Source organism: Argopecten irradians, chromosome 2 (genome assembly GCF_041381155.1).
Source record: "Argopecten irradians isolate NY chromosome 2, Ai_NY, whole genome shotgun sequence".
NCBI classification, from domain to species: Eukaryota; Metazoa; Mollusca; class Bivalvia; order Pectinida; family Pectinidae; genus Argopecten; species Argopecten irradians.
Window position 1 is genome coordinate 24,336,561 of NC_091135.1, and position 22,354 is coordinate 24,358,914.

General features: G+C 39.4%; 1 protein-coding gene across 4 annotated transcripts in view; it reads left to right on the forward strand.

Annotated features, from left to right (window-relative positions):
- LOC138314888 (polycystin-1-like protein 1) overlaps nucleotides 1–22,354 on the forward strand; it is a 273,559-nt gene that overhangs the window by 168,673 nt on the left and 82,532 nt on the right. For all 4 annotated transcript variants that reach the window (XM_069255496.1, XM_069255497.1, XM_069255499.1 and 1 more), the window contains 3 exons: nucleotides 8,581–8,716; nucleotides 19,675–19,876; nucleotides 21,024–21,080. In XM_069255496.1, coding sequence (XP_069111597.1) covers nucleotides 8,581–8,716; nucleotides 19,675–19,876; nucleotides 21,024–21,080 — 395 coding nt within the window. The remainder of the gene's footprint in view (nucleotides 1–8,580; nucleotides 8,717–19,674; nucleotides 19,877–21,023; nucleotides 21,081–22,354) is intronic.

Genomic DNA, 22,354 nt, shown 5'->3' on the forward strand with positions numbered 1-22,354 from the left:
TCATATATTCTTGTCATCAGTCATGAAAAATTTTGGCAGAATATTTGTATTGATGATGTTTGAACACCTTGAGAGATGGAGAGAGTAAAATGCTGACAGAGTTTACAGAATGTGCCTGACAACACTTGAGACTCTCATTGATTTAGCACGAGATCTTAGTGTTTATTTAGCACAGAGCCATTGATTTGTGCCTTAAATTAACTGTGTCTGTTGACCAAATTTGGACACTTCACCTCCCTTCTCCAACCAGTCTAATGGATGTGATCAGATTGATTGAATGGCCCCATTTATAGCAGGCATTACCACGGCAACCTGATGGTGCTTTATCTCACTGTGTCCAATTCCTGGTGTCAACTCAAATCAATTCTGTTGTCAGAAAGAAGGATTGCTAGTATAAAAATAGGACAAAAGGTGTTGTGAGGGTGGGGGTTATTGTTGTGATGGTGGGGGTTATTGTTGTGATGGTGGGAGTTATTGTTGTGTGAGTAGGGATTATCTTTGTGTGGGTGGGGGTTATGTTTTTTGAGGGTAGGGCTATTATTATGAGGGTGGATGTTTTTTTGTGAGGGTGGGAATTATTGATGAGGGTGGGGATTATTGTTGTGAAGGTGGGATTTATTGTTGCGAGGGTGGGGGTTATTGTTGTGAGGGTGATTATTGTGAGGGTGGGATTATTGTTGTGAGGGTGGGAGTTATTGTTGTGTGGATGGGGTTATTGTTGTGAAGGTGGGATTTATTGTTGTGAGGGTGGGGGTTATTGTTGTGAGGGTGGGGATTATTGTTTGTGAGGTGGGGGTTATTGTTGTGAGGTGGGGAGTTATTGTTGTGAGGGTGGGGATTATTGTTGTGAGGGTGGGAGTTATTGTTGTGAGGGTGGGGAGTTATTGTTGTGAGGGTGGGAGTTATTGTTGTGAGGGTGGGATTATTGTTGTGAGGGTGGGGGTTATTGTTGTGAGGGTGGGGTTATTGTTGTGAGGGTGGGAGTTATTGTTGTGAGGGTGGGAGTTATTGTTGTGAGGGTGGGAGTTATTGTTGTGATGGTGGGGGTTATTTTTGTGAGGGTGGGGATTATTGTTGTGAGGGTGGGAGTTATTGTTGTGAGGGTGGGGGTTATTTTTGTGAGGGTGGGGATTATTGTTGTGAGGGTGGGAGTTATTGTTGTGAGGGTGGGATTTTATTGTTGTGAGGGTGGGGATGTTATTATTGTTGTGAGGGTGGGAGTTATTGTTGTGGGTGGGGTTATTGTTGTGAGGGTGGGGTTATTGTTGTGAGGGTGGGATTATTGTTGTGAGGTGGGGTTATTGTTGTGAGGGTGGGGGATTATTGTTGTGAGGTGGGAGTTATTGTTGTGAGGGTGGGAGTTATTGTTGTGAGGGTGGGAGTTATTGTTGTGAGGTGGGATTATTGTTGTGATGGTGGGGGTTATTTTGTGAGGGTGGGGATTATTGTTGTGAGGGTGGGGTTATTGTTGTGAGGGTGGGGGTTATTGTTGTGAGGGTGGGAGTTATTGTTGTGAGGGTGTGGAGTTATTTTTGTGAGGGTGGGGATTATTGTTGTGAGGGGGGGTTATTGTTGTGAGGGGGGGTTATTGTTGTGAGGGTGGGGTTATTGTTGTGAGGGTGGGGTTATTGTTGTGAGGGTGGGGTTATTGTTGTGAGGGTGGGAGTTATTGTTGTGAGGGTGGGAGTTATTGTTGTGAGGGTGGGGATTATTGTTGTGAGGGTGGGGGTTATTGTTGTGAGGGTGGGGGTTATTGTTGTGAGGGTGGGGAGTTATTGTTGTGAGGGTGGGGATTATTGTTGTGGGTGGTTGGGGTGGGGGTTTTGTTGTGAGGGTGGGTTATTGTTGTGGGTGGGGTTATTGTTGTGAGGGTGGGATTTTATTGTTGTGAGGGTGGGATTTATTGTTGTGAGGGTGGGGGTTATTTTTGTGAGGGTGGGGATTATTGTTTGTGAGGGTGGGGATTTATTGTTGTGAGGGTGGGGTTATTGTTGTGAGGGTGGGTTATTTTTGTGAGGGTGGGAGTTATTGTTGTGAGGGTGGGGGGTTATTGTTGTGAGGGTGGGGATTATTGTTGTGAGGGTGGGAGTTATTGTTGTGAGGGTGGGGGTTATTGTTGTGAGGGGGGATTATTGTTGTGAGGGTGGGGTTATTGTTGTGAGGGTGGGGTTATTGTTGTGAGGGTGGGATTATTGTTGTGAGGGTGGGGTTATTGTTGTGAGGGTGGGGATTATTGTTGTGAGGGTGGGAGTTATTGTTGTGAGGGTGGGAGTTATTGTTGTGAGGGTGGGGGTTATTTGTTGTGAGGGTGGGAGTTATTGTTGTGAGGGTGGGGAGTTATTGTTGTGAGGGTGGGGATTATTGTTGTGAGGGTGGGGTTATTGTTGTGAGGGTGGGTTATTTTTGTGAGGGTGGGGATTATTGTTGTGAGGTGGGAGTTATTGTTGTGAGGGTGGGGGTTATTTTTGTGAGGGTGGGGATTATTGTTGTGAGGGTGGGAGTTATTGTTGTGATGGTGGGGGTTATTGTTGTGAGGGTGGGAGTTATTGTTGTGAGGGTGGGAGTTATTGTTGTGATGGTGGGAGTTATTGTTGTGAGGGTGGGGATTATTGTTGTGAGGGTGGGAGTTATTGTTGTGAGGGTGGGAGTTATTGTTGTGAGGGTGGGAGTTATTGTTGTGAGGGTGGGAGTTATTGTTGTGAGGGTGGGAGTTATTGTTGTGAGGGTGGGAGTTATTGTTGTGAGGGTGGGAGTTATTGTTGTGAGGGTGGGAGTTATTGTTGTGAGGGTGGGAGTTATTGTTGTGAGGGTGGGAGTTATTGTTGTGAGGGTGGGAGTTATTGTTGTGAGGGTGGGAGTTATTGTTGTGAGGGTGGGAGTTATTGTTGTGAGGGTGGGAGTTATTGTTGTGAGGGTGGGGGTTATTTTTGTGAGGGTGGGGATTATTGTTGTGAGGGTGAGAGTTATTGTTGTGAGGGTGGGAGTTATTGTTGTGAGGGTGGGAGTTATTGTTGTGAGGGTGGGAGTTATTGTTGTGAGGGTGGGAGTTATTGTTGTGAGGGTGGGAGTTATTGTTGTGAGGGTGGGAGTTATTGTTGTGAGGGTGAGAGTTATTGTTGTGAGGTGGGAGTTATTGTTGTGAGGGTGGGAGTTATTGTTGTGAGGGTGGGAGTTATTGTTGTGAGGGTGGGGTTTATTGTTGTGAGGGTGGGAGTTATTGTTGTGAGGGTGGGAGTTATTGTTGTGAGGGTGGGAGTTATTGTTGTGAGGGTGGGAGTTATTGTTGTGAGGGTGGGAGTTATTGTTGTGAGGGTGAGAGTTATTGTTGTGAGGGTGGGAGTTATTGTTGTGAGGGTGGGAGTTATTGTTGTGAGGGTGGGGATTATTGTTGTGAGGGTGGGAGTTATTGTTGTGAGGGTGGGAGTTATTGTTGTGAGGGTGGGAGTTATTGTTGTGAGGGTGGGAGTTATTGTTGTGATGGTGGGGGTTATTTTTGTGAGGGTGGGGATTATTGTTGTGAGGGTGGGGGTTATTTTTGTGAGGGTGGGATTATTGTTGTGAGGGTGGGGATTATTGTTGTGAGGGTGGGAGTTTATTGTTGTGAGGGTGGGGGAGTTATTGTTGTGAAGGGTGGGAGTTATTGTTGTGAGGGTGGGGGTTATTTTTGTGAGGGTGGGGATTATTGTTGTGAGGGTGGGGGTTATTTTTGTGAGGGTGGGGATTATTGTTGTGAGGGTGGGAGTTATTGTTGTGAGGGTGGGGATTAATGTTATAAGGGTGGGCATTATTTTTGTGAGGGTGGGGATTATTGTTGTGAAGGTGGGAGTTCTTGTTGTGAGGGTGGGGATTAATGTCATAAGGGTGGGTATTATTTTTGTCATGGAGGGGATAATTGTTGTGATAGTAGAGATTATTGTTGTGAGGTTGGGAGTCATTATTGTGAGGGTGGGGATAAATGATATAAGGGTGGGAATTATTTTTGTCAGGGAAGGAGTTATTGTTGTCAGGGAGGGGAATAATGTTGTAAGGGATGGGGATTATTGTTTTCAGGGAAGGGGATTATTGTTGTCAGGGAGGGGATTATTGTTGTCAGGGAGGGGGAATATTGTTGTCATGGAGGGGAATTATTGTTGTCAGGGAGGTGGATTATTGTTGTCAGGGAGGGGATTGTTGTTGTCAGGGAGGGGAGATTATTGTTGTCATGTTGGACGGGCGTTGTCAAGGAAGGAGGAACACTTAATAGTTAGGGATTAGTATTGAATTGGAGGTGGTTGTCTGTTATCAAGTAGAGGGATACAGTTGTCAAGGATATGACAACAAAATGTTGTCAAAGCAAGTTGATTCTTTTGTTGGGAAGAGATAATGTATGTTAGTGAGAGCTCAGTTACCGTTTTCATTTAGGACTGAAACTGTTATTAGAGGAGAGGGTTATCGGTGCCAGGGCAGGGTATCACTGTTGTCAAGTGGGGTACATTGTTGTCATGGAGATAGATAGCCGTTGTCATGATTAGAGATTACTGTTGTCCTGCATATATAGTACAAGCTCTCTAGGCTTCCCTCAGGTATGACATTTTCTGCAGCTTTTGTACACGGTTTCCAAGCTTTCATTAGGTCGGAGATATCCCTCTTATCCATCATTCTGTGTTATCTGTTCTTTGGTACTGGTTTATCACCCCGCCCAACCTCACTGCTATCAATACTCCACTGATTACCTGGCAGCAGTTTATCTAAATATCAATATTCATAATTGAAAAGTTTTGTACAAACAATTTTCTTTGCTAATGTTGACATGATCCAATCAATATATTATATATATTCTCCATTATCTTTGAGGAATTTAATGATTGGCATCAAAGGTGGTTGATGCTAATACTGTTCCGTTCTGTCTGCTGTCTTATGTCATTATCAAACACAAAAATCTCTAATCAGCTATACCCAGCCTATTGTTGTTCAGGTATAAAATCCCTCTGCGCGGAAAATCAGGTGGAATCTTTTTAAACATTTCTATCCAATCATGAGATCTTCTCTTCATTTCTCTCTTATATTCGTTTCTACCTGGTATTTCCCTGATAAGTCAAAATCAATCCTTTTGACAGGCATTTGCGTAATACTTTTATGTATTGGCTCCCGAGATCACTAGGAAATTCTATATCAAATGGTGATAAAAATTCCAAATGGAATAATTTCTACCAGAACAAGTTTTGATAAGTGTTTGACAAAAACCTAATGCATTTGATGGCAATGGAATGGATGTCCTAATAATGTTTCCAATCTTGATACACATTACATTGTGATAATGATTCAGTTGGTGTCTTAATTTCTTATTCTAAGCATGGATCACAGAAGAGAAAATGTTGAAGCATGATCTGAACTTTTGATGTTGCTTTATACAAAGAATCAAAGCTGGCATGTAATAAAGCTGACAAAGTCCGTAATTATACTAGAATTCTCAGTGTTTAATTGTCTTTATGAGGGCAAATAAATAAATGGGGTTGCTTCCTGTTGAATGCTTTCAACATTTTTGGTAGATAGGTCTGGAAGTTTTGATTTTGAAGAATGTGGAGTTTCCTAAAGTTTTGTAAGGAAATGAATAATTAACCCTGCATCTCCTTCTGTGTGTAAAGTAGTTAATGTTGGAGTCATTGGATGACTAAAAGAACTTCTACCATACATACTCCACACCTGGGCTGTGGAGGTGTAGTGGTCAAGGTGTTTCACATTTATCAACAACCCTCAACCTTTGGGCTGTGGTGGCGTAGTGGTCAAAGTGTTTCAAATTTATCAACTACACTCAACCTTTTGGGCTGTGGAGGTGTAGTGGTCAAGTTGTTTCACATTTATCAACAAGCCTCAACCTTTGGCCTGTGGTGGCATAGTGGTCAAGGTGTTTCACATTTATCAACAACCCTCAACCTTTGGGCTGTGGTGGCGTAGTGGTCAAGGTGGCGTAGTGGTCAAGGTGTTTCACATTTATCAACAAGCCTGAACCTTTGGGCTGTGGTGGCGTAGTGGTCAAGGTGCTTCACATTTATCAACAACCCTCAACCTTTGGGCTGTGGTGGCGTAGTGGTCAAGGTGTTTCACATTTATCAACAAGCCTCAACCTTTGGGCTGTGGTGGCATAGTGGTCAAGGTGCTTCACATTTATCAACAACCCTCAACCTTTGGGCTGTGGTGGCGTAGTGGTCAAGGTGTTTCACATTTATCAACAAGCCTCAACCTTTGGGCTGTGGTGGCGTAGTGGTCAAGGTGCTTCACATTTATCAACAACCCTCAACCTTTGGGCTGTGGTGGCGTAGTGGTCAAGGTGTTTTACATTTATCAATAATCCACAACCTCTTGGCTGTGGCGTAGTGGTCAAGGTGTTTCACATTTATCAATAGCTCTCAATCTCAGGGCTATGGCATAGTGGACAAAGTGTTTCACATTTATCAATAACCCTCAACCTCTGGGCTGTGGTAGCCTAGTGGTTGAAGTGTATGACATTTACTAGGTTGATGTTTGGGTTGCCCACTGGTTAAAGTGTTTGACAAAAACACCAATGACAAAAAACAAACACTTCATTATAGGCAGGTAGAGGGTATTAGGTACATGATGCATTGTACATCAGTACCGCTGTGCTTGCCGTCTGTAATGAATGAGGCTTTATGACGGAGGGAAATTAAACATGCTCTTGTTTACACTCGAGACACACACATCTTCTTTAATAGGCTGTTTCTCATTGTTCCAGTCTTGAAAAATTAATGTGTATTTTTATGTTACAACAGTTTTGTCTCTTTAGACAAGAACATAATCTTATCTACGAGTTGTCTTGGGAGGTAATTCCTATCTATTTTGACAGACAATTTCCCTTGATCATTTTACATCAAGTCCCTGTATTTGATGGGATTGTACAGGAGACATTAGATTGAGTTTGTACTGAAAGTCTGAAGAGTCTTGTGAAGACAGATATGACAGGTTTAGGCTGTGTCTATTTAGTTCTCACAAATGTCTGTCTAACATGTACATACTGCCCTGTACATTAACTCTAAGGATACTCAAACAAAACTTACCTTCTCAATGTAATGCGGCTGTCATATATCTAGACAATGTAATTTTCTTTTTTGATTAAATGATGTAGTTGAGACTTTTGAGGAATGACAATGAAAGGGAATGAATAAAGTTCTAAATTTTCTACAATCCATTGCTTCTAAAGATTTTGAATGATAGAGAATTCAAACGAAATGTATCGTTTTCAAATCTGTTTGGGATATTGGTCACTTTTAAACATAAAGAATCAATAAAAGTAGCTATAGTTGATAATATGATGAATGTTTAAAATTTAAGTGGAATTACTTAATAGTCCATGGCTTATAAGTAGAAATTAATTATGGTCATCAGATGGTGGGCTATTCAAATCACCTTTCGTTCGTGGTCCACTCTTCTGTCCATCTGATAAGAATTCTTGGTACGGCTATTTCTTAGAAAGTGCTAAAGGGATCTTTTTCAAATTTGATATGTAGGTTTCCCTAGGGACCTGGTCATTGCATTTTGAGACCAATTGGTCAGTTGGCTGCCAGGCAGCCATCTTGAATTTTGATAGTTAAAGTTTGTTTCCGCTATTTCTCAGAAAGTACTAAAGGGATCTTTCACAAATTTCATATGCAGGTTCCCCTTTAAGGAACCCATAGTTGTGCATATTACATTTTGGGAAAAATTGGTCAAAAAAATGGCCGACTGGCCACCATCTTGAATTTTGGTAATTAAAATTTGTTACCACAATTTCTCAGAAAGTATTGAGGAAATCTTTCTCAAATTTCATAAGTAGGTTCCCGTTGGACCCTAGTTGTGCATGCTACATTTTGGGACAGATCAGTTAACAAGATGGCTGACCAGCCGACATCTTTGATTTTGATAGTTGAAGTTAGTTACTGCTATTTTCCAGAAAGCACTGAAGCGATCCATCTCAAATTTTATATGTAGTATGTTTGAAAAAGTTTGAAAAGCATAGAAAAGATCCTTTTTTCCATTGTCAGACATAGATCATTCTTTGATGGGTGTCATGATCCCTCTAGGATCTCTTGTTCTTTTATTAAATCAACTTTCATATGCAAAATGGGATAGGCGAAATAAAGAATTACATTTAATTCTTCTATATTGTTTGTTTGAAAGTTTTAGCACATCTAGATTTAATTGAAGGATGAATATGTTCCTTTTGCTTCTAATTGTTAGCTTTGTAAGTGTTGATTGGTTGCATGCTAATTTGATACTCAAAGATTGTAACAAAAGTTTGTTCTTGAATTTGTGTTCCACAATATAATGTATACAGAAAGCCTGCATTGTCCTGGTTTTATCCGATTCATTTCGCCATCTTTACATCTCGTCCTGAGCTATATGTTTTACCTAATGTGATCTGAGACTTTGGTTGGTGGATGGCTGACGATTGGTGGTATGCAGGTCCCCGGTACCTTGTTCAGTATACAGTGGTAGGAATCTCAATGCTAACATCATATACTTACACGTGCATGCTTTGTATAGATTTTTTCGCCAGTGGAGGCTGAAGGGTGTTCAAATATTGACTTGGACAATTTTGTGTTCCAGTGTTGGTGTATATCACAATCTTGGACAGCCTCTCAGGCCGTACACCAGTCTGTCATGCCCCCCTAACAGTTAAACCACGACCCCCCGAGCAGGTCGACGTGACCTTCGAAGATGTCCCATCTCCGGAAGAAATCATGTGAGTATACAAACATTAGTATTCTTTAAACGTGTTTCTTTATGTGGCAATGATATGATGTTGTTTTGGCAATAGAATATATCACCACCATATATTGTCTTATACGGATTTTTAGGTTTTCGTTAATGAATCAACATTCCTGCTATGACTTTCTGTTACCAAACACTTTAGGAAACTTGTTTGTTATTATTAAAAAGGATAACCTTGTGCTTCACCTTCTATGCTAATAACATGCATTTGTTTTGTAAATTTCTGTGGAATTCAGCAACCAAAAAAAAATTCCCAAAAATACATGTTCCATAAATGTCTTTCAGTTTGGATAATTTTTTGACTGATAGGAGAACTTGCACGGAATAGTTTCAGATTGTGGTACTTTGATCAGAAATCACGCTGATACATGTCAAGTCAACTTTATCATATCTGACCTTCATTACAAAATAAAATAGATAAAAGTCGCCGACATATAGTTATTCTTCATTTGAGAACTTCTTTGAACTCATTATGAAAATAGTTCAATGATAGGCCTGAGAACTTGTATTTTATATGTTGAATGGGGGTTTGAGACAGTGTATGTGATGTTGTTTAATACCTTTTAGATATAAAAATGGACCAATATACCTGAGACTTTTCAATTCTATGATTGACTCAATAGGTCTGTAATGTATGAATGTTTCTTTGGGAGAAGGTCAACAACAAGACTTGTAATTGTTCTCTGTTGAATGTCGATATATGGACTTGTTAACCCCTGTATATCACAGAGGACAAGGTGAATGTTTGGGGTTCATCCTCCATATTCATCAATCAGTAACTTGCATCAAGTTTATACAAATGGCTTTATACACAGGTTCTGAGACGGTAATGATTTTTTTTAGATAAATTTAGATAAAGATTGTATTTTGGCGCTATGCTGTATACATAAAAAAAAACTTATCTCATATGACTCAATATTACAAGAAAGGTAATGGTGGATATAGGGATGGACAGAGAGAATGACCTGATATTCTTGAATAGAAAATAATATTGTAAAACAACTTTCTTTCACCAATTTCATAACTCAAGTGAATTTGCGACAGTTAATCTCTGCAAATAAATAAATACCAAACACTTTGAAAAGAAGTTCTAATAAATTTTCATTCGCAAAAAGTCATCTCCTTGAACTTAATGTGAAACTAAAACACAAATTTTAATACCCACAAAAAATAGTTGGTTTACAATATCATATTTACATTTTCACTGTAGTCCCACTATGTAACCTTACCAAATGCAGTTGGCAGTCATATAGACAATCAACTTCAAGCGCTTATTATGACGTCATTATCATTGTGACGTCACCATTGTCATGCCAGTGATCACGGAAGACGGTTGTTCAAATGGCTGTTCCATCCATGACGATAACAAATGATAATTTCATTATAGATGCAAAATTCCTTGGGATTTCATCATGAAATTGTAACCAAATGTAAATGTAAGCATTGAACGTCTTTCAGTTGGCATTCAAAGCCAAAATGGAATGCCAACTGAACAGAGGCAAATTCAACATGAAGCGCTAATACTTCAGTGAACTTTTGGACACTAAACAGTAAATGTATGTCATAAAAATGGTGAATTCATTGAAAAACAGTTCCTTCTCACTCCAGAAAAAAAACCTGTAACAAACGAACAAAATCCTTCATGAGACACTTCAATTCTGGCTGGTCTCTATAAACAGCTGCCTCTCCCTGATCACTGATGGTACAAAGTATATCTCTGGTCAGTCTTATTCCAATACCCAATGCTATTCACCAAAAAACAACATTTAAGTTATTATTAAAGGATAGCTAGATTTAGTCATTTGTGCTTGACAAATGATGAACCGACAAATACATCTCCATTAGCTGCCATGTCAGATCTTGGAATTTAAAATAAAATTATTCCATTTGTTGAGAACTGGAGTTAATAAATTCTCCTTTAATACATATGTTTGCTCTATTTAATATAATGAATGTTGTTGTCACATTAAAGTGAAATTTTCCAATACATCCAAAGGATAGTGCCACCTCTTGACGCATTCATTAGCCACATGAATGTCAATAAAGAGGCAATAAAGGGATTTAAAAATAAAAATCACATTCACAGAGAACTATTATAGCTCATACAATTGTCTGCAGTGTAACAGTCCCTAAAGGATTGTCGCGTTAAAGTTTCTCACTTTCTGAGCATGTCTAGAATGACTGTGGACAATTTGTCTTCAGTCTCCATGGGTGATGACATCTGACTGGAAAACATTAGTCATTATAAGGACTAGCTAACTCTGTACAGTATTACAGGTTTTGAATGGCCATGCGAGTGTCAGCAATATTTAATGCAAAATGGATCTAAATGTGGAACTGCTTTTATTGTATTGACAAAATAAGGTTGGGTAAGTTTTGCAGCTCACAGAGGTACATGTCTTATCTAGCTGTCCTTATTTGTCCTCTCCAGATCTCTTATTAATAACTACAAAGATGATCGTGATGGACAAAACTATGTCCATCTGTCTGTCTGTCCTTATTTGTCCTGTCCAGATCTCTTATTAATAACTACAAAGATGATCGTGATGATCTGATGACAAAACTATGTCCATCTGTCTGTCTGTCCTTATTTGTCCTCTCCAGATCTCTTATTAATAACTACAAAGATGATCGTGATGGACAAAACTATGTCCATCTGTCTGTCTGTCCTTATTTGTCCTGTCCAGATCTCTTATTAATAACTACAAAGATGATCGTGATGGACAAAACTATGTCCATCTGTCTGTCTGTCCTTATTTGTCCTGTCCAGATCTCTTACTAATAACTACAAAGATGATCGTGATGGACAAAACTATGTCCATCTGTCTGTCTGTCTTTATTTGTCTTGTCCAATCCTCTGCATCACAATGACAATCATGATTGACATATGGTACATATCTATATAACAACTATGATTATCCTTGTGTTGAATGTGTAATAGTTTGTTCTGTCCAGTCATTTTTTGAAGTATGACAATAGGTAAGGCAAAAAGAAGACTCTAAAATGTTAATATTGGCCCATTCATCACTCTTTATTTCTGCCTGTAAATATAATCATTGACTTTCTTTTTTCTTTCTTTATATAATAAATTGCCCTTTAAATGTCATTGAGGCACATCCCATAATTCCTTGTCCACACCGCCGTTTCCCTATCTGCACTTGGCGATGTGTGTAGGTTTGTTTAATGAGCTATGCTGGATGCAGGAAAAAACCCAAAAGCTGGTACACCAATAGCAGATTGCCTTGTATTGGCTGGTTGTATTAATTATAAACAAACAGAGCTGTTTTACAATCAATTGTAAATTTTGGTGCAATATGTCAGCCCATCCTCTCAAGGCGACTCAGGAAATGGTTTCCATTGGTCTGTGGTACAGGCTTTCTACTGGATTATGTAATACCAGAGAGTAAACAAGTCAGATTGTGAATACTGAAAACAAATTTTGGCATTTACTTACATGGCAGATGTACTTTACTTTAATTAAGGGCAAAAGATGTGTTGTCAGGAACATTTTATTCATTTTATTTAAAGCAGTTTTGTGAACATGTGAGGCAAAGTATGCAAGTCAAGAACAAGTCCTATATTATGGAAAATTATGACAAGTAATGCAGAAATCTAATACCACAGTCCATATATCTTTGTTTATAAAACCGAATTAAGAAATAATAAACAAAGAAAATGATAAATTGGAGTTAAATCACCAATCAATGAAATTGGAATTTATTTTGGATCTGTTAAGATTCTACATTATATATGATCCACTGTAGTGACAAAATCACTAGAGGATCATGGTATATTTTGTATAACAAAGCAATATCTTTAGACCTGTGATTAGAAATTGAAAAATGATTTAATGAACCAAATAACATCATTTTAAGGATTAGCATTCTTCCTGATATATAATAAAATAGATATTTCTTGTCTCGTTAACAAAGGTGTGTAACCTTTATCAGGTAACGGTCGTAGATAAGACCATGTTTACAGCCGGTAATGAATGACCTTTGTCCAGCTGTCCAATCAGAAGTCACCTATAAAACGGGCAGAGGAACTATTGACACAGGACATGTGTTGTTTGCTCTCTATGAATGATAATGAAAGTTGGAGTTTATTGTCCCCGTTTGTCAATATTCTGACCAGGATAAAGATGTTTGGAGTAAACAAATCCAGAGCCCATGTTTGATCTGTAGTAGTTTATTGTAGGATAGTAACCTGCCTCAAAAGATTGGGAAATATTTGTCAGCAAATTTCATCCCAAAATATTCATGTTTGTAGTTCAATAGTTATTGTAAATGAAGCATATTATGTAAGGTGTTGTGAAATGGTAGTCTCCAGTGTTATTTTGAAATTACATAGGCTGTATTGTTTCTCAGAAATTGGATGGAGGAAAGTGTTTTGTACTGAGTAATGTGATTGTCATGTGGTTGACAGGGCTTTCGGGTAATGTTCAACGTTCACTGTTATATTGTGGTGTAATTGATCTCGCAAACATATGGCCAACATAAGATTTAATTAACCTGATTATCACCAGAGAGATTGATAAGGGTATGCAGCTGGGTTCTGTAGAAACTTGTGCACAATGGTAGTATGGAATATTACAGAAGACATGCCTTTGATGGAATCAGATCGATGTTGTTGTCAATATGGATGAAGGAAGAAGAAAAATTCAGGTAATATTTCATGGTAACTATTAAACCCTCAGATCTAATAGATTGGCCTTTTAGTCATTGCAAGAAATTAATACAAAGACATTGCTTGAATGGAAAAGTGTTGCAAAATGGGACCTAATCAACAATATAGTGTAAAACTTTCAATAATGTCCCTGGCTCAATTCTATTCTGGAAAAACTGTCCTCAATTATTATTTACTTCTGAACTCAGGACAAGTAAACTTCAACTGAATATACTATTAAAGCTGAAAAGTTGCCTTATTTTGAAATTGATATAATTAACCACCAGATATATGATCTTGGAAAACTTTTTCAACTCTTGAATGTACTATAATATTTGGCCTTTATCAGTTGCTGTTGATATTCAACATTAATAGTTTCCTTCAAAGTTTATTTTTTAATGAATAACAATGAAATTTGATATAAAAAACATTTAGTATATTACAGAGTTTTACAATGTATGAACTTGAATAACCTTATCTAAAATCATTAAAGACAAGGATGTACTTGTTTGAAATATCTATAGATAAACTGCTTGGTCAATTTAGGATATGAAAAATTTAACATTGATTGATTTTTAATGAAGTTCTCAAAATTAAACATTAGAAAACTATTGAAAGCTCTTGCTAAGCTTGAAAACTAAGCTGTGTGTATACAGGTTTATGATTCTACAATCATCAGAAAACCAATTACAAAAAGGGTTAATACAAATAATAAAGGAATTAGGTTTCCATGGAAACAGTTTGTTATGACTTGTATCTTTTTACGGTCCTATGATGGTTTGTTGCATCATCACAGTATGACTATATGACCTGACCATGTAAACTAGAGCATGTTGAGGGTGCCTGATGAATATTCATCACCTGTGCAGACCGTTGCTGCTTCCTGTGGAAAGTGAACCTTTTTAGTTGAGTTAATGGAACATTCTCTGTTTATTGTCTCTGATGAAAATACTTTATCAGGATGGTAAAATATTGATTTATAGACAATGAAGGTGTTTGATGTTGACTGGGGATTCTTGACAGTTCAGGCAGAATGTTTATGTCACTTAATAATGTGAAATTTTGGACTAATATTGAAAGTTGCTAAATATTCTCTTTAAATTAAATATTAGTTATCTTATGATTATAAGGGTCGGTTGTTAATGGTTACCTGAATTACACTACTCAGAAGCAAGGTTTATACCACACCAAAATGGCCAGGTTTATACCACACCACAATGACCAGGTTTATACCACACCACAATGGCCAGGTTTATACCACACCACAATGGCCAGGTTTATACCACACCACAATGGCCAGGTTTATACCACACCACAATGACCAGGTTTATACCACACCAAAATGGCCAGGTTTATACACACCAAAATGGCCAGGTTTATATACCACACCAAAATGGCCAGGTTTATACCACACCAAAATGGCCAGGTTTATATACCACACCAAAATGGCCAGGTTTATACACACCAAAATGGCCAGGTTTATAACACACCAAAATGGCCAGGTTTATACCACACCAAAATGGCCAGGTTTATACCACACCACAATGGCCAGGTTTATATACCACACCAAAATGGCCAGGTTTATACCACACCAAAATGGCCAGGTTTATACCACACCAAAATGGCCAGGTTTATACACACCAAAATGGCCAGGTTTATACACACCAAAATGGCAAGGTTTATACACACCAAAATGGCCAGGTTTTATACACACCAAAATGGCAAGGTTTATACCACACCCACAATGACCAGGTTTATATACCACACCAAAATGGCCAGGTTTGTACACACCAAAATGGTCAGGTTTATATACCACAACCACAATGACCAGGTTTATACCACACCAAAATGGCCAGGTTTATACCACACCAAAATGGCCAGGTTTATACACACCAAAATGGCCAGGTTTATACACACCAAAATGGCCAGGTTTATACCACATCACAATGGCCAGGTTTATACCACACCAAAATGGCCAGGTTTATATACCACACCACAATGGTCAGGTTTATATACCACACCACAATGGCCAGGTTTATATACCACACCACAATGGCCAGGTTTTATACCACACCAAAATGGCCAGGTTTATACCACACCAAAATGGCCAGGTTTATACACACCAAAATGGCCAGGTTTATACCACATCACAATGACCAGGTTTATACCACACCACAATGGCCAGGTTTATACCACACCACAATGGCCAGGTTTATATACCACACCACAATGGCCAGGTTTATATACCACACCACAATGGCCAGGTTTATATACCACACCACAATGGCCAGGTTTATATACCACACCACAATGGCCAGGTTTATATACCACACCACAATGGTCAGGTTTATATACCACACCATAATGGCAAGGTTTATATACCACACCAAAATGGCCAGGTTTATATACCACACCAAAATGGCCAGGTTTATATACCACACCGAAATGGCCAGGTTTATACCACATCACAATGACCAGGTTTATACCACATCACAATGACCAGGTTTTATACCACACCAAAATGGTCAGGTTTATACACACCAAAATGGCAAGGTTTATACACACCAAAATGGCAAGGTTTATACACACCAAAATGGCAAGGTTTATACACACCAAAATGGCCAGGTTTATACACACCAAAATGGCAAGGTTTATACCACACCACAATGGCCAGGTTTATATACCACACCAAAATGGCAAGGTTTATACACACCAAAATTGTCAGGTGTATACCACACCACAATGACCAGGTTTATATACCACACCAAAATGGCCAGGTTTGTACACATCAAAATGGTCAGGTTTATATACCACACCAAAATGGCCAGGTTTATACCACACCAAAATGGCCAGGTTTATACACACCAAAATGGCCAGGTTTATATACCACACCAAAATGGCCAGGTTTATATACCACACCAAAATGGCCAGGTTTATACCACACCAAAATGGCCAGGTTTTTTATACCACACCAAAATGGCCAGGTTTATATACCACACCAAAATGGTCAGGTTTATATACCACACCAAAATGGCCAGGTTTTATACCACACCAAAATGGCCAGGTTTATATACCACACCAAAATGGCCAGGTTTATACCACACCAAAATGGCCAGGTTTTATATACCACACCACAATGGTCAGGTTTATATACCACCACACCACAATGGCCAGGTTTATACCACACCACAATGGCCAGGTTTTATACCACACCAATGACCAGGTTTATATACCACACCAAAATGGCAAGGTTTATATACCACACCAAAATGGCCAGGTTTATATACCACACCACAATGGCCAGGTTTATATACCACACCACAATGGCCAGGTTTATATACCACACCACAATGGCCAGGTTTATATACCACACCACAATGGCCAGGTTTTATACCACACCACAATGGCCAGGTTTATATACCACACCAAAATGGCCAGGTTTATATACCACACCAAAATGGCCAGGTTTATATACCACACCACAATGGCCAGGTTTATATACCACACCACAATGACCAGGTTTATACCACACCAAAATGGCCAGGTTTATATACCACACCACAATGGCCAGGTTTATATACCACACCACAATGGCCAGGTTTAAACACACCAAAATTGTCAGGTGTATATACCACACCACAATGACCAGGTTTATATACCACACCAAAATGGCCAGGTTTGTACACACCAAAATGGTCAGGTTTATATACACACCAAACACACCAAAATGGCCAGGTTTATATACCACACCAAAATGGCCAGGTTTATATACCACACCAAAATGGCCAGGTTTATATACCACACCACAATGGTCAGGTTTATATACCACACCAAAATGGCCAGGTTTATATACCACACCAAAATGGCCAGGTTTATATACCACACCACAATGGTCAGGTTTATATACCACACCACAATGGCAAGGTTTATTATACCACACCAAAATGGCCAGGTTTATATACCAGGATGGTAAAATATTGATTTGTAGACAATGAAGGTGTTTGATGTTGACTGGGGATTCTTGACAGTTCAGGCAGGATGTTTTTGTCACTTAATAATGTGAAATTTTGGACTAATATTGAAAGTTGCTAAATATTCTCTTTAAATTAAATATTAGTTATCTTATGATTATAAGGGTCGGTTGTTTATGGTTACCTGAATTACACTACTCAGAAGCAAGGTTTATACCACACCAAAATGGCCAGGTTTATACCACACCAAAATGGCCAGGTTTATACCACACCAAAATTGCCAGGTTTATACCACACCAAAATGGCAAGGTTTATACACACCAAAATGGCCAGGTTTATACCACACCAAAATGGCCAGGTTTATACCACACCAAAATGGCAAGGTTTATACACACCAAAATGGCCAGGTTTATACCACACCAAAATGGCCAGGTTTATACCACACCAAAATGGCCAGGTTTATACCACACCAAAATGGCCAGGTTTATATACCACACCAAAATGGCCAGGTTTATACACACCAAAATGGCCAGGTTTATACACACCAAAATGGCCAGGTTTATATACCACACCAAAATGGCCAGGTTTATACACACCAAAATGGCCAGGTTTATATACCACACCAAAATGGCCAGGTTTATACACACCAAAATGGCCAGGTTTATACACACCAAAATGGCCAGGTTTATACACACCAAAATGGCCAGGTTTATACCACATCACAATGACCAGGTTTATACCACTTCACAATGGTCAGGTTTATATACCACACCAAAATGGCCAGGTTTATATACCACACCAAAATGGCCAGGTTTATATATACCACACCGAAATGGCCAGGTTTTATACCACATCACAATGACCAGTTTTATACCACACCAAAATGGCCAGGTTTATACCACACCACAATGGCCAGGTTTATATACCACACCAAAATGGCCAGGTTTATACCACACCAAAATGGCCAGGTTTATACCACACCACAATGGTCAGGTTTATATACCACACCAAAATGGCCAGGTTTATATACCACACCAAAATGGCCAGGTTTATATACCACACCAAAATGGCCAGGTTTATATACCACACCAAAATGGCCAGGTTTATATACCACACCAAAATGGCCAGGTTTATATACCACACCACAATGGCCAGGTTTATACCACACCAAAATGGCCAGGTTTATATACCACACCAAAATGGCCAGGTTTATATACCACACCAAAATGGCCAGGTTTATATACCACACCAAAATGGCCAGGTTTATATACCACACCAAAATGGCCAGGTTTATACCACACCACAATGGCCAGGTTTATATACCACACCAAAATGGCCAGGTTTATATACCACACCACAATGGCCAGGTTTATATACCACACCAAAATGGCCAGGTTTATACACACCACAATGGTCAGGTTTATATACCACACCAAAATGGCCAGGTTTATATACCACACCACAATGGTCAGGTTTATAATACCACACCTAAATGGCCAGGTTTATATACCACACCACAATGGCCAGGTTTAAACCACACCACAATGGCCAGGTTTATACCACACCAAAATGGCCAGGTTTATATACCACACCACAATGGCAAGGTTTAAACACACCAAAATGGCCAGGTTTATACACACCAAAATGGCCAGGTTTATATACAACACCACAATGGCAAGGTTTAAACACACCACAATGGCCAGGTTTATACCACACCAAAATGGTCAGGTTTATATACCACACCACAATGGCAAAGTTTATAACACCAAAATGGCCAGGTTTTATACACACCAAAATGGCCAGGTTTATATACAACACCACAATGGCCAGGTTTAAACACACCAAAATGGCCAGGTTTATATACCACACCAAAATGGCCAGGTTTATATACCACACCACAATGGCAAGGTTTAAACACACCAAAATGGCCAGGTTTAAACACACCAAAATGGCCAGGTTTATACACACTAAAATCGCCAGGTTTATACACACCAAAATGGCAGCAGTTCTGTCTACACCAGTACATTATTTATGTTGTTCTTTGCATTCCATTGCTGTTTTAGTATATATATGAAGATCAAACCAATAACAGTACAGTTATTTCTCTGTTATCTAGTTCTCTTTAACACTTAAACATTAACAAATTACAACCAGGTATTATAATATCATAATGACAACCTTCTAATTGGATTTTCTCTCTTATCATTTCAAGAGCTAGATAATATAAAAAATCTCTTCAATTCTTGTGTTATTTCAAAATGTGCTCATATAGAATAATCTTTGAATGTTGCAGATTTTATGAGGCTTTCAATGAGAATGGTTCTATTGTCAAGGCTCAGGAGCAAGGTTACGAACACAGGGTCAAAGTGCTTGTCCGTTACCTAGCAACACGACTCAATCAGCTTCCACAGTATGGGTCAGAGGTGAATAGGCGGAGACAGGAGATACGCCACAGATTGCTGGCCATCCTTAACTATTTACCTATGAGGGATGAGGTAAGGACCCCTTCTCATACCACCTGGAGCTATTATAGGGGGATAATACTCTCATAATGGAGGGGAAACAAGGAGACAGAGGGGAAATTAGGGGACAGTGGTGAAATTAGGGATCCGTGGCTGAAATAAGAGGACAGGGGTGAAATAGGGAACAGGGGTGAAATAATGTGACAGGGGGGAAATAAGGAGACCGGGGGGAAATGAGGGGACAGGGACAGAGGGGTAATAAGGGAACTGGGGGGAAATAAGTGGACAGGGATGAAATAATGTGACGGGGGAAAATAAGGGTACAGAGGGTAAATAAGGGGGTCAAATGGGGAATAAGGGAACAGATGGGAAAGAAGGGGAAAGAAGGGGACAAAGGGAACTGAGGAAAATTGGGAATAGTGAAAAATGGGAAAACAGGGGAAATGGGGAACATTATGCTGGTTAAGTTACTAATAAGACTTTTCGTTATCAATGTTCTGGGTGTTTTTGTTATCAATAGACTTACTGGTTGTTTAAGTGCTATTTCAGCACTTTTTCCCTGTCAGACTGAAAAAGGCTTCTTAGAAATAGATACCACACACTGTGATATATAGCATTTTCACAAGTTTATGACGCATTGGATTTTAAGTTGTGAATTATTGATGATCAGTACAGTTGTATGGTGATGTAACAGGATTTCAAACATTGATTCTACTGGTCTTTCAGGCCTCTATCACTGGCATAAATGAAAAATAATCTGAGTTTTGATATAAAAATATTTAAAAATCAAATTTCTTTTAGAAGTTGTTTAGTTATCAAAATTTAGCAAAGTTGTTTGGATACAAATTTGTTCTTCTTGTTTTCTCTCTTTTGAAATATGTTCTATGAAGTTGTTTTTGCCTTTAGTAAATTGAAGTCTAAACTTGCATATTTTCCATGTCCTTTCAATGAAATGGAGGGGACACATTGTGTAAGCCATCTACCTTACTTCCCCATTGTATCTGCTTATGTCTCGGTTTCATATAAAAGTGAAGACCTTCATGTATTATAGAACTTTTTTTCTTTCAACTTTTTTTTTTCTTCTGAGCAATAGAATTTGAACTAAATAACTTTTGAATCTATGTTTCCAGTTCTGTGACCCTACTGCTATCAATAATTCATCTTATTGTGTCTATTCCAGCTAGAGGTCATTCAGACCTTACAAGCCTTAGCTGCCCTGACACAAGTCTCCAATGAGGTAAGTCTAATTGTTCATATTTCACTGGTATTTTGATAAAAACTTCAAATTTAAATGAAACTGATTTTAGAGTCATGTTTTTGTATTGTATTAGGGGATTTGGTATGGGTTGATTTGTGTCTGGTTGCAGTAGATAAAGAGTGAGAATGTCCTGTGAGAGAACGAGTCTGTGTGTGGTGCTGTAACACAGTGTGACAGAATGAGTCTGTGTGTGTGGTGCTGTAACACTGTGTGACAGAACGAGTCTGTGTGTATGGTGCTGTAACACTGTGTGACAGAATGAGTCTGTGTGTGTGGTGCTGTAACACTGTGTGACAGAATGAGTCTGTGTGTGTGGTGCTGTAACACCGTGTGACAGAATGAGTCTGTGTGTGTGTGTGGTGCTGTAACACTGTGGGACAGAGTGACAGAACTGTGTGTGTGTGTGGTGCTGTAACACCATGTGACAGAATGAGTCTGTGTGTGTGGTGCTGTAACACCATGTGACAGAACGAGTCTGTGTGTGTGGTGCTGTAACACAGTGTGACAGAATGAGTCTGTGTGTGTGGTGCTGTAACACCATGTGACAGAATGAGTCTGTGTGTGTGTGGTGCTGTAACACCATGTGACAGAACGAGTCTGTTGTGTGTGTGTGGTGCTGTAACACTGTGTGACAGAATGAGTCTGTGTGTGTGGTGCTGTAACACCGTGTGACAGAATGAGTCTGTGTGTGTGTGTGGTGCTGTAACACCGTGTGACAGAATGAGTCTGTGTGTGTGGTGCTGTAACACCGTGTGACAGAATGAGTCTGTGTGTGTGTGTGGTGCTGTAACACTGTGTGACAGAATGAGTCTGTGTGTGTGGTGCTGTAACACTGTGTGACAGAATGTGTGTGTGTTGCTGTAACACCGTGTGACAGAATGAGTCTGTGTGTGTGTGTGGTGCTGTAACACTGTGTGACAGAATGAGTCTGTGTGTGTGTGTGGTGCTGTAACACTGTGTGACAGAATGAGTGTGTGTGTGGTGCTGTAACACTGTGTGACAGAATGAGTCTGTGTGTGTGTGGTGCTGTAACACTGTGTGACAGAATGAGTCTGTGTGTGTGGTGCTGTAACACTGTGTGACAGAATGAGTCTGTGTGTGTGTGTGGTGCTGTAACACTGTGTGACAGAATGAGTCTGTGTGTGTGTGTGGTGCTGTAACACTGTGTGACAGAATGAGTCTGTGTGTGTGTGGTGCTGTAACACTGTGTGACAGAATGAGTCTGTGTGTGTGGTGCTGTAACACTGTGTGAC